Source organism: Saccopteryx leptura, chromosome 4 (assembly GCF_036850995.1).
Source record: "Saccopteryx leptura isolate mSacLep1 chromosome 4, mSacLep1_pri_phased_curated, whole genome shotgun sequence".
Lineage (NCBI taxonomy): Eukaryota > Metazoa > Chordata > Mammalia > Chiroptera > Emballonuridae > Saccopteryx > Saccopteryx leptura.
Genome location: NC_089506.1, coordinates 222,136,828 through 222,150,156, shown reverse-complemented (window position 1 = coordinate 222,150,156; position 13,329 = coordinate 222,136,828). Strand labels below are relative to the sequence as shown.

The window sequence follows — 13,329 nt, the reverse complement described above, 5'->3', positions numbered from 1 at the left end:
TGAGGTTTGGGGGGCCCTGGCTCCCATCCTGTCCTGAGGTTTGGGGGGGCCCTGGTTCCCGTCCTGTCCTGAGGTTTGGGGGGCCCTGGCTCCCATCCTGTCCTGAGGTTTGGGGGGCCCTGGCTCCCGTCCTGTCCTGAGGTTTGGGGGGCCCTGGCTCCCGTCCTGTCCTGAGGTTTGGGGGGCCCTGGCTCCCATCCTGTCCTGAGGTTTGGGGGGGCCCTGGCTCCCGTCCTGTCCTGAGGTTTGGGGGGCCCTGGCTCCCGTCCTGTCCTGAGGTTTGGGGGGCCCTGGTTCCCGTCCTGTCCTGAGGTTTGGGGGGCCCTGGCTCCCATCCTGTCCTGAGGTTTGGGGGGGCCCTGGCTCCCGTCCTGTCCTGAGGTTTGGGGGGCCCTGGCTCCCATCCTGTCCTGAGGTTTGGGGGGCCCTGGCTCCCGTCCTGCCCTGAGCGTTTGTGTTCTGCCTTACAAGTCACCATTCCTGGCGGGTGGCTCTTCCTCTGGTTCCAGACGCCTCGCGCTGTCTTTTAGACCTGGTGGGAAGGGCTCCCCACTCTTGCCAGGGCCAGGGTATTCCCACCCAGTGTTCTCTCTTAACCCCTGCCCCCCCACACCTCCGGGACCGTCCCTTCCCAACCGCTCTCCGCACCCGACTGGAGCCTGACATCCGTTTCCTGCCGGGACCCGACCCGTTTGTTTGGCAGAGAACGCTGTTCCCTTCTGACATCTGCTCCTGAGCTGGTAGACAAGCCCTTCCCGGGGCCGCGCAGAACAAGGTCCTCTGTGAAGCCCAGCCACCTTTCTTTGGGGGGCCCTGCGGGTGGCGGGGGAGTCACATGTCTCTTACAGAAGTCTCTCCGCTTCCTGTGCAGACTGTTTAACAGCTTCAGGCTACTGAAAAAAAAAAAAAGCATGCAAATAGCGTTTTAATAGGACACAGAAAACACCCCCGAACACGTGTCGTTAGGATCAGACTGTCGGGGGGCGGGTGGAGAGGGACGCTCCACTCCACGGGGGAAGAGCTTGTTAAGCCCCGGGCTGTGTGACGTTGCAGTGAGCGTCGCAGATGGGGATGCTGCCGCAGAGACGCACCAAGCAGTGTTCTCGGGAGAACAGGGGCTGGAGGCCACGTGTCCGCTGGGCCTGAGGAACGGGTGTTAACCGGCTGAGGCTGTGGACCCCCGACAGCGCCTTGTGGCCCCAGGCCTGACTGACCACAGGTGGACCGGGGCTCTGACGCAACTTTTCAAACAGGAGACACTCTGGTCCTCTCTGGACAATGTGCTGACTTACAGGGTTTTACAAGCTGGAAGGTCTGGGTTAAGTGGGGCACCCTTTCCTCCCCGAAAGACGCACATGTCCACACAGATGCCTAAGCCCAAGCACGCATCCTACACCTGACATGTGCCTGTGAGCGGCCAGAAAGCCAGGGTTCAAATCTTGCCTCTGCCTCTTGCCAGACCTCTGACCTTGGGGCGGATGCCTTAGCTTAGGGGTCTCAAACTCAGCTCAGCATGTGGGCCGCAGAGCAAGATCACAGCCGTTCGGCGGGCCGCACTAGGTCTACAAAAGGCAACTGTTACGCAACACTTTTCTCACTGCAGTTGAAAACCAAAAAAAATCAGTACAACAAGCACAATCGTACGTGCAGTTTACTCAGTGTCACAAAATGACCAGAAACTGTAGTTCGCATCACAACTGCTGTTAACTAAGCTAATATCTAGCTAGGATGCTAGAGAAATGAAAAATACAAGTAGGCCCCTAGGCTTACTTAATTTTATCCAAAATATTTTGAACTTCGTGGATTAGTCTGCGGGCCGCACAAAATGGGCCGCGAGTTTGAGAGCCCTGCCTTAGCCCATCTCTGCCTCAGTTTGTGCCTCTGTGTAATGGGGCTAGCAATACCTATTTTGTAGGGCTGTTGTTACAAAGAACAGTGAGTTGATACTTCCAGCTGCTCCATAAGCTGCCTTATGACCCAGCCATTCCTGTCCTGGGGACACGCCCAAGGGGAATGAAGTCCACAGCGGAGGAGACACCTGTACTCCCCTGTTCTTTGCAGCAGGACTCGTGACAACCAGGACACGGAGACAAGCAAAGTGTCCATCAGCAAATGAGTGGATGAAAAAACTGTCCTTTATACTGTGGGGAGGGGGGGGGGCTGCTAAAGAAATATTAACATATACATTTCCTCTCACCTTCTAAGTTCTGGCTGAACCAATAACCAAATTAACAGAGACAGACGACCAGGAGAAACATCAGCATTGAACGCATGTGTAATAGGGTATTCACAGAGACCGTGAACATTTCCAAGACCATGAGGCAGCCTTGGGTGTATGTATGTGACATTTTGGACGAAGAAAAAAAGGGGGAGAATGAGGTATTCGGTTTCAGAAGTGAGAATGGTCAGTTTTAGGTCCCTGATGAAGAGGGGGCCACACGTGACAGGAACCCCCCCCAGGTGACTCAGAAACAAGGGGACGTGAGGCGTCTAGCGAACAGGCCCCTGCCTGCGGCCCTCTTGTTGATCCCGGTTAATTCAGATGAGGCTCCGGGGGAGGCCTCCTGACTTCTTCCGGAAGCAGTTTCTCGGGAGAGCGTTGAAGTGTCTTCCGAACCTTTTTTTTTCCTAATAAACAGCTTAAAATCAATATCCCAGAAAGCAGTTCCAGGGTGGTAGAATTCCAGCGCCTTCAGTCTATACACCGTGAAATATTATTTCATGTTGAAGGAGAAGGCAGTCCTGCCCTTTGGAGCTATGGGGCTGAACCAGAGCCCACCCGCTGAGTGACCTGAGCTGAACTCAAGACACAGGCCGCCTGGTTCACTTGTCTGGGGAGCCCCAAATCTTTGCACTGGTGGCAGTCGAGGGTATAGCTGGTGGTTTGCAGGGGCTCAGGGTGGGGGGACCAGGGAGATGTTGCTCAAGCTGTAACAGAGTGGCAGTTACAAGATGACCCAAGTCTTGGCGACCTCATCGACAGCACGGTGACTATAGTTAATCATACTGTATTGTATATACTTGCAATTTGCTAAAAGAGTAGCTCTCACGGCACACGTGCTCTCTCTCTCTCACACACACACACACACACACACTCACACACACACACTCACACACACACACACACTCACACACACACACTCACACACACACTCACACACACACACACTCACACACTCACACACACACACACTCACACACTCACACACACACTCACACACACACACACTCACACACACACTCACACACTCACACTCACACACACACACACACACTCACACACACACTCACACACTCACACTCACACACTCACACACACTCACACACTCACACACACACTCACACACACACTCACACACTCACACACACACACTCACACACACACACTCACACACACACACACTCACACACACACACACTCACACACACACACTCACACACACACACACACACACACAGCCACTATCTGAGGAGACGGATGTGTTCATTCGCCCGAGGGTGATAACTGTTTCACAATATTTATGTATATCAAACATGTTGTACACCTTAAACAAATGTATACAATTTTATTTATCACTTCTGCTTTAATCAAGCTAGAAAGGAAGGATGTTTTACAAGAATAAAAAAACAAAAAAGGACATGAACGCGGGGCTGCCCGCTCAGCACAATGCATGGACTTCAACGGGAAGTGCAGGTTCCGTCCTTTCTCTCGTCAACGTAGGAGACGCCCACACCTGTCAGAATTTCTATGAGTCTATTTGAGCCTAACTGGTGACAGGTGCCGAGAAGCAGAGTCTCAATGGACTGAGAAAATGCTCGGGGGAGGGGCAGGTTTGCACCGTATTTTATATCAACATCACAGTCGGAGCGGGAGGCGTAGGGGCGTGTATCCATCGTGACAGATTAGGGAGGTGGGCGAGAGCGACTGTGGGGAAATCTCTGGGACTGGATACAAAGTAACACTAATAGATACAAACTTCTTTCACACGGGTAGGATAGTTACCAGTCAACAATGAACACAGTCACAATAACAATGAAAAAAAATGTGTGTGCTTGGCTCGGGTGCCTGGTTTGTTTTTGCTGGGAAGGGTTTGGGGGCAGGAAAGGAAATTGCCCTGGAATTCTAAAGATACGTTATCCTAGATACAAAAAGATGACAGACCGGGTCAGTTTAAGGTCAAGACTGACCTTTGTTAGTTAGAGAAAACTACCGCTCTAGGACAGCACTACTCACCACGAACTGCTTTTAGTTAGAGAGTTTTAATTGCAGACCCTGCGGCGTGATCACTTTAGGTCCCTGAGTCCGCAAGGTCGCCGTGCAGGCCTCCCCGAGCTCGTCAGTTTCCACGTGTGGCCCCCTTTCCCCGTCCTCACTCTGTGGACAGCATATCGGACAGATGGCACGTGTCTCTGGCCACAGGGGCCTCTGATCAAAGTCCAGTCTAACAGTCTCTCTCTCTGAAATTCTCCACAGACCCCAGGGTGAATGCCCCACACGCCCTTGATTTGAAATCAAACCCATCGCAAACGTACTGTTTCGCTCTGGTGAAAATCTGTCCATCATTTCATACTGATACCGCAAGACAAAAACTCCGTGTTACGTTTGCTGACTCGGAGAGTCCTTGGCGTTCCATCTGGCCGCCAGATTATCTATCGTACATCCGTAATGCTGTAGCCGGTGGGAACAGGGCCCTCTGACGGGGCTGTGAGAAAAGCATTTCCAGGAAACGATGAATGGGAGGGTGAGGGCTGGTGGTGAGATTCATCGCAGAAGCAAAGTCAAAGGGCTGTCCTGCCTGACGGGTGGTGCTGCCGTGGGTGGAGTGTTGACCTGGGGCGCGAGGCCCTGGGTTAGAAACCCCGAGGTTGCTGGCTTGAGCGCGGGCTCACCAGCTTGAGCACAGGGTCGTTGACTTGAGCGTGGGATCATCGACATGATCCCGAGGTCGCTGGCTTGGCTGTAGCCCCCTGGTCAAGGCACATATGAGAAAGCAATCAATGAACAACTAAGGAGCCACAAAGAAGAATTGATGCTTCTCATCTCTCTCCCTTCCTGTCTGTCTCCATCTATTTCTCTCTTAAAAAAAAACAAAAACAAAAGGACTGTCCTGTGTCCAGCTCCAGCCCCCTGTGAAGAATGTCTTCATCAGGCCCAGAACAAAGGCCAGGCTCCAGAGATTCTGTGCCATGTCCACGCTGAGTCCAGTTCGGTCTCTGTGTCCATGCAGCCTGCTGGGTCTGCTCCTCGCTGCACCATGTTGCTGGCACGGTGCTGCTGTACCCAGGGTCCCACTGGCAGCTTGCACGTGGAGCCCACACGGCTGCTATGGAGCAAGAACGCGTGAATGAGTGAGGCGAGTGTGTGGAGAGAGAGAGAGAGAGAAAGAGAGAGAGAAAGAGAGGGAGAGAAGGAGAGAGAGGGGAGAGAGGGAGAAAGGGAGAGAGGAAGAGAGAGAGAGGGAGAGGGGAAGAGAGAGGAAGAAAGAGAGAGGGAGGAGGGAGAGGGAGAGAGAGGAAGAGAGACAGAGAGAGAAAGGGAGAGAGAGGAGGAGAGAGAGGGAGAGGGAGAGAGAGAGGAAAAGAGAGAGGGAGAAGAGAGAGAGTGAGAGAGGGGGAAGAGAGGAAGAGAGAGGGAGGGGGGAGAGGGAGAGAGGAAGAGAGAGAGGGAGAGAGAGGAAGAGAAAGAGAGGGAGAGAGAGAGAGGAAGAGAGAGGAAGAGAGAGAGAGGGAGGGGAGAGAGGGAGAGAGAGGAAGAGAGAGACAGAGAGAAAGAGGGAGAGAGGGAGAGAGAGAGGGAGAGGGAGGGGGGAAAGGGGAAGAGAGAGAGAGAGAGAGGGAGGGAGAGAGGGAGAGATGGAGAGAGAGAGAGAGAGGTTTGTTAAGCTTGGGTTCTCTCTCTCAGGCTTGGGAAGGACCAGGCACTTCTTCAAACTAACCAGTGAGTTTCCCAGTCCTTCATGGGCTGGCACTGGGTCCTTCCGCTATCCAACCCTGTCCTTGGATCTCCCAGGGTCCTGTGTCCTTTATCCAATCCAATCCTTCTCCCAGGCCAGGCTCTGCCCCCATGGTCCCCACCTTAGTTCCTAGTGTGTGTGCCTCAAAGTGGACACCCTCCCCCTGCACCATCTTGACTGGTCATGCTCCTGTGCCCAGCAGGAGGACCTCACCCTTCACCCTGCCCCCCGATAGTCAGCCAGAGGGCTGGCTGTTTCCCAGGGGGAGCCCTGCTCCCTCCACAGTGGAAGAGAGGAGCGTCCATCTCCCTGACCGGGCAACACCACGATCTCCCGGGAGCCCACAAACCCGCAGCCTCCCAGGGAAGCGGGCTCACTGCTGATTCAGCTCCCTCGTTAATTAGGCTTCTGCTTTCTCTTCTTGTCCAAGTGAGAGGAGGGGAGATAGAGAGACAGACTCCCGCATGGCCCGACCGACCGGGATCCCCCCGCCAAACCCCTCGGGGGCTGGTGCTCTGCCATCTGCGCCGTGCTGATTAGGGTTCTCATGTCTGGTCCCCTTTGCCCCTTTTATTGGTATCTGGCGACCTACGCTGACAGTGCCACCTTCTCTTCACTTCCAAAACTGTCTTACGTGCTTTGCAAAGCCATCTGGACCTGTCAAGGGGTTGAGTATTCTGGGAAACATCTGTTCTTTAATTTCTAGGTAAAATAAACGTGAGAAAGAATGGGTCTTGTCCTGGCAATGTCTAGAAATGTCGACTGAAATTTATCTTTTGTTTTTTTATTTTATTTTTTTTTACAGAGACAGAGAGAGAGAGTCAGAGAGAGGGATAGACAGGGACAGACAGACAGGAACGGAGAGAGATGAGAAGCATCAACCATCAGTTTTTTTGTTGCGACTCCTTAGTTGTTCATTGATTGCTCTCTCATATGTGCCTTGACCAGTGGGCTACAGCAGACCGAGTGACCCCTTGCTCGAGCCAGTGACCTTGGGTCCACTAAGCTGGTGAGCCTTGCTCAAACCAGATGAGCCCGCGTTCAAGCTGGCGACCTCGGCGTCTCAAACCTGGGTCCTCTACGTCTCAGTCTGACGCTCTATCCACTGCACCACCGCCTGGCTCTACTGAAATTTAAAATGAGGGTGAAGGCTGAGACAATGGTAGGGAAGGGCTGGACCCCGAGGGGGTGGGTGGGTGGCTGGGCTGCCAACAAGAGCCCCTGTCTACCCCACGTGGTGTATAGGTCACCATAAAGAGGCAGGTGACAGCTGGGTAGTGTCCAGAGCCAGAGCCGGCCACGGAACTGGACGGTATGTTTAGGTGAATTGCTTCAGCCCAGATGAATTAAAAAAAAAAAAGTGCCCTGGCCGGTTGGCTCAGTGGTAGAGCGTCGGCCTAGCGTGCGGGGGGACCCGGGTTCGATTCCCGGCCAGGGCACACAGGAGAAGCGCCCATTTGCTTCTCCCCCCCTCCCCCTCTCCTTCCTCTCTATCTCTCTCTTCCCCTCCCGCAGCCAAGGCTCCATTGGAGCAAAGATGGCCCGGGCGCTGGGGATGGCTCTGTGGCCTCTGCCCCAGGCGCTAGAGTGGCTCTGGTCACAACATGGCGACGCCCAGGATGGGCAGAGCATCGCCCCCTGGTGGGCAGAGCGTTGCCCCCTGGTGGGCGTGCCGGGTGGATCCCGGTCGGGCGCATGCGGGAGTCTGTCTGACTATCTCTCCCTGTTTCCAGCTTCAGAAAAAAGAAAAAAAAAAAAAAAGAAAAGAAAAAAAAAAAAGTGCCTTCTTTGCATGTGGGGAGGCGGGGAGGGCTAATGACCCAGCGGAGGAGCCCTTCGGACCAGGGCAGATGGCTTCACTAGCGGTCGGAGCGAGGGCTGGGTCTGTCCCTGCTCCTCACCGTGGGCAGGTGCCCTTGTGCAGCGCACACACAGCCCACCTGCGCTCGGAGGCCCCGGGGGGGGGGGGACACCTGCTCATCCTGTCCCTCCTCGTTACAGACCTGAGCAGCTCAGACGGCTGAAGAGACATTTTAACATTTAAATGGAGTCCGGGTCCGTTGGGGTGTAAGTTAGAAGGAACGGCATCCTGGCGGAAGAGGTTGGGGTGGGGGTGGGGGTGGGGCTGGTGAGTAACAACCTGAATCAGAGTTGAGAAGCTTTACTTGGGGTTTGCTTATCTGACAGCCCCCTCCTTCCTCAGAGAGAAGCATTAAACGATTTAGCTGATCGAATGGGGACTGGGGTGGCATTCCGGCAGAATTGGGACGTATTCGTGCCTGTGCCAGGCTGATTTGGAAAATTAACACTCGACTGTATGTAAGAGGGCTGGCTCGGTCTGTAGTCGCCTTTGTTTTTTTGGTATCTTGGTAACTATGAGTTAATTTAGCCCTAAATAGTTCAAAGCCTTTTTTTTTTTTTTTTTTTTTTTTTTTTTTTTTAGCTCTGGGGATAGTATTTTTCTTCTTTCCAAAGCTGTAATATCTCTGCTAACGGGACAGAAAGATAACAAAGATAAGAACCTTCGGGGCTCTCTGTAGACACAATGGTATTCTGCAGCAGACATTCATTAGAGCGAAGGGATAAATCTCTAAATCTGGGCTTTGTGATTCTAGGTTTGTTTGTTTCATGGATTTCTTTGCTTAAACTTCAGGTGCGTGCATAATAATTTTGAAGAGCGGGGAGACTGGCGAATGCTGTTTGATTTATCAATCTTTTCAGAGGCATTGAGCAATGCGCCTCAAGGTTGGTGGGGTTTATTTATTTATTTTTATACTCTTAGTGGAAGGCAGAGTGATAGTCCCCCTCCCTCCCCACCTCAGAAACATGGGGTGCTCCACCCCCCACCCCGTATAAATTCTTTTGCCTCAGAGGAAAAGGAGGGGCGGAGGTCCCCAGGGTTAGAGAGGAAGGTGGGGCATGGAGATAGACCCCGCTTGCCTTGGGGAGCAGGGAGCCTCGCGGTTTTAGGATTGCCGGCTTAACAGTGGATTATTTTCCCTGACTCTTGATGCTGTGATGAGAATTAAGTAAGCTCGGGGATATGAAGAGCTTAGACGTGTTCAATCGATGTTAGTTTAGCTACTGTTGTTTCTTCTCAGCACCGCGTACGAGCAGAGCTCCTCGCTCATCCTGGGGACCCGTGTGCTGGAGCTCACGGGGCGGTCAGCGAACGCACGGTCGGCCTTTTGGCCCTGGCGAACGTTTTAGGCTTCCGGCTGAGGAAGCTGTGGAGGGCCCTGGGAGAGCTCAGGGTGGGAGAGAACTTTGCCACGAGAGTGGGGGGCCGGCAACTATTCGGGGTTCTGGGGCGCTTGACTCACAACTCAGACTCTGTCCGCGGGCGTATCTTTATGGTGTCGCGTCCACCTGGCTTTTCCTGTGACTTGTGTTCTGCCCTTGTGTCTTGGGTGCATCGTGAAGTACAATCGCAGTGTTTCCAAGCGGATCACCACAGTTAACTTGAGTTGCATGTGACTTTTAAAATGATAACTTGTGGCCCTGGCTGGTTAGCTCAGTGGTAGAGTGTCCCCCCAGCGTGTGGAAGTCCCGGGTTCGATTCCCGGCCAGGGCACACAGGAGAAGTGCCCATCTGCTTCTCCACCTCCCCCTCCTTCCTCTCTGTCTCTCTCTTCCCCTCCTGCAGCCGAGGCTCCACTGGAGCAAAGATGGCCTGGGCGCTGGGGATGGCTCCATGGCCTCTGCCTCAGGTGCTAGAATGGCTTCAGCCTCAACAGAGCAACACCCCAGATGGGCAGAGCATCGCTGCCTGGTGGGCATGCCGGGTGGATCCTGGTTGGGCACATGCGGGAGTCTGTCTGACTGCCTCCCTGCTTCTCACTTCGGTAAAGTACAAAATAAAAATCCCTGATTCATACCCTTCTTTCCGTCCCCTCTGTCATCACTCTAAGCTGCTGTTGTGTCTCAGCTGCCACAGCAACCGCTGATGCCCCCAACTTCCTCTTTCCGCCTCCGCCTGGTCTGTCCCTCCAACAGAAGCCAGCGGAGCCTTGGACAGAGGCGTTATCGGCTTGAAGGGTTTGCTTCAAAGGCTCCCTTAACGTGACCGTGGCATCCTCAACCCTCACTGTGGCCTGCAGATCTCAGCAGGGCCCTGTCCCCTTCCCTGGTCAGCCATGCCGACTGCCCTCATGTCCTCAGTTACCCTCCCTTTCCTTCCCCAGGCTCTCTGTGCGTGCTGTTCCCTCTGCGTCAAACACTTTTCCTCCTGGGCACCACTGAAGTCAGATCTGTTGTGGACTGAATGTCTGGGCCCTCTGCGCCCCCCCCCCCATGAAATCCACGCGCTAAAACCCTACCCTGCCCATGTGATGGTACAAGGAACCAGGGCCTTTGCCAGGCAAGCAGGATCGGATGCAGTCATCAGGGTGGAGCCCTTCTGAATGGGATTGGTGCCCTTCTGAGAGTCATCCGAGAGCCTGCTTTCTCTCCCTGCTCCCTCTGCCACGTGAGGGTACAGTGAGAGGTCAGTAGTCTACGGGAGGGTCCTCTTCATGGTCTAGAAGAGGATCCTCATCAGGACCCGACTCTCTGGGACCCTGGTCTTGGACTTCCAGCCTCTAGAACGATGAGAAATAAATTCCTGTTGTTTGCAAGACACTCAGTCTCTGGTATTCTCTTTTGTGTGTGCGTGTGACAGAGACAGAGAGAGACAGAGAGAGGGACAGAGAGAGGGACAGAGAGGAACAGACAGACAGGAAGGGAGAGAGATGAGAAGCATCAGTTCTTCATTGCGGCTCCTTAGTTGTTCGTTGATTGCTTTCTCATATGTGCCTTGACCAGGGGTGGGGTGGGCTACAGCAGACCAGGTGACCCCTTGCTCAAGCCAGTGACCTTGGGCTCAAGCTGGTGAGCTTTTGCTCAAATCAGATGAGCCCGCGCTCAAGCTGGCGACCTCGGGGTCTCGAACCTGCGTCCTCCGCATCCCAGTCCGACGCTCTATCCACTGCGCCACCACCTGGTCAGGCCGGTATTCTCTTATAGCAGCCCAAAGAGACGAGGACAAGGACTCACCTAAAATGTCACTTCTCTGACTCACCCAGTTGAAGCTGGCTTCCTATCCCCATTTGGAGTAGTCTGTTTTCTCCAGAACAAATTCACAACATAGATGTGCGGTTCATGATTTCTTTATCATTCATATCTGCTTATTCCGTGATGAGACCCACGCAGCTGGTGTGAAAAGAGGTGCTTGATATCAGTGAAGGGACGAGTCTGCGTAGGATTGCTGGCAAGGCTGGTTTTGGGGGGATTTTAGTATCACTTTTCATTTACTTTTTTTTTTTTTCCCTGAAGCTGGAAACAGGGAGAGACAGTCAGACAGACTCCCGCATGCGCCCGACCGGGATCCACCCGGCACGCCCACCAGGGGCTAGGCTCTACCCCTCTGGGGTGTCGCTCTGCCATGACCAGAGCCACTCTAGCGCCTGGGGCAGAGGCCAAGGAGCCATCCCCAGCGCCCGGGCCAACTTTGCTCCAATGGAGCCTCAGCTACGGGAGGGGAAGAGAGAGACAGAGAGGAAGGAGGGGGAGGAGTGGAGAAGCAGATGGGCGCTTCTCCTGTGTGCCCTGGCCGGGAATCGAACCCGGCTCCCCTGCACGCCAGGCCGACGCTCTACCGCTGAGCCAACCGGCCAGGGCCTCATTTACTTTCTTAAAAAGCAGTCCGTTTGACGTTACACTTCCACTTAGGAGATAGAAGAGCTTGAAGCAAGAACTTGAAATCAGTGACCTGTGACGTGGAACGGACGAGCGTCCACACCGCCCAGCGTCCTTGAGCCAGGAGACGGCACGGCCTCTGCGTTGGCCGCGGCGGCCTCTCTTTTGTGACCGCACAGGCGCTGAGTGCACCGCCAGCCACAAGCAGCAAGAGGGTCGTGAGCCGCGGTGTCGATCCTAAAAGCACAAGATATTCTTAGCTGCTTATTTTTGTGATGGGTTTTAGATGGAGTTGCTAAAACGGGCCCAAACCATATGTCTCTGCACCAAGAAAAGTCTGAGCACGGATCGCAGGAAACACAGCTCGGGCAGAGACACTAAAAAAAAACCTACTTGGTTACTTTGGAGGCCAAACACGGGTACTTTATTTGCAACTCAGCAGTGAAGTCTGGCTTGGGAGCCGTCTATTGAGAAGTGCAATCAAACAAACAGATAAGAATGTGTCTCTTCAGCCTGACCAGGCGGTGGCGCAGTGGATAGAGCTTCGGACTGGGACTCGGAGGACCCAGGTTCAAAACCCTGAGGTCTGGCCCTGGCCGGTTGGCTCAGCGGTAGAGTGTCGGCCTGGCGTGCGGGGGACTCGGGTTTGATTCCCGGCCAGGGCACACAGGAGAAGCGCCCATTTGCTTCTCCACCCCCTCCCCTCCTTCCTCTCTGTCTCTCTCTTCCCCTCCCGCAGCCAAGGCTCCATTGGAGCAAAGATGGCCTGGGCGCTGGGGATGGCTCCTTGGCCTCTGCCCCGGGCGCTAGAGTGGCTCTGGTCGTGGCAGAGCAACGCCCCGGAGGGGCAGAGCATCGCCCCCTGGTGGGCAGAGCCTCGCCCCTGGTGAGCGTGCCGGGTGGATCCTGGTCGGGCTCATGCGGGAGTCTGTCTGACTGTCTCTCCCCGTTTCCAGCTTCAGAAAAATACCAAAAAAAAACAAAAAACCCCGAGGTCGCCCAGTTGAGCATGGGCTCACCAGCTTGAGCCCAAGGTCGCTGGTTTGAGCAAGGGGTCACTGGCTCTGCTGTAGCCCCCCCCCCCCAGTCAAGGCACGGATGAAAAGCAATCAACAAACAACTAAGGTGCTGCAACGAAGAATTGATGCTTCTCATCTCTCTCCCTTCCTGCCTGTTTCTGTCTCTCTCTCTTAAAAAAAAAAAAAAAAAAAGAATGTGTCTCTTCATTTAAAATCAGTTCAGAATTTCCACCAAGGGCTCCCGTCATGAGAGCAAGTGAGATGGAGCTTTGAGCTGCAGAAACTGTTGACATTATTTTGGGTCCAAAGGAGGCAGAGCCACACTGGGAAAGGTGCCTCACTGAGTGACACCATCAATGGGTTAGAGAGCTGTGTTTGAGCAACCGGTGGGGAGGCCAGGGGCGGCCGCCAGCCCTTGACGTTCTGATAAAAGGGGACACGTCACTGATTCGGGCATCTTGCCCTCTTTCAAATAACGGAGTCTGTGAAGGCAGTTGAAGGCAGGCTTGTTTGCCCGGTGCTGAAGGGTGCAGCGGCCGGGAAAGGAATTTTCGGCAGTTTTTCTCTTTCTCTATCAAGTTCTGGAAATGGGCTGTGTCTGTGTTCCTAAGTGCTCTGACCCTGAGAGAGGGGACAGAAGGGACCTGGTAGGTGATGTCTGTGCATCTTGGAAGGCTGAA

General features: G+C 54.1%; 1 protein-coding gene and 1 non-coding gene across 2 annotated transcripts in view; both read left to right on the top strand.

The window, feature by feature from the left end:
• Positions 1–5,353, top strand: part of LOC136404361 (otoancorin-like) — an 87,242-nt gene extending 81,889 nt beyond the window's left edge. Inside the window, exon 36 of the mRNA XM_066383678.1 lies at positions 5,229–5,353. Within this exon, the coding sequence (XP_066239775.1) occupies positions 5,229–5,353 (125 nt within the window). The remainder of the gene's footprint in view (positions 1–5,228) is intronic.
• Positions 5,354–7,316: 1,963 nt separating this feature from the next.
• TRNAA-AGC (transfer RNA alanine (anticodon AGC)) lies at positions 7,317–7,393 on the top strand. The gene has a single exon. It is a non-coding gene; the product is annotated as a tRNA-Ala (tRNA).
• Positions 7,394–13,329: the final 5,936 nt, after the last annotated feature.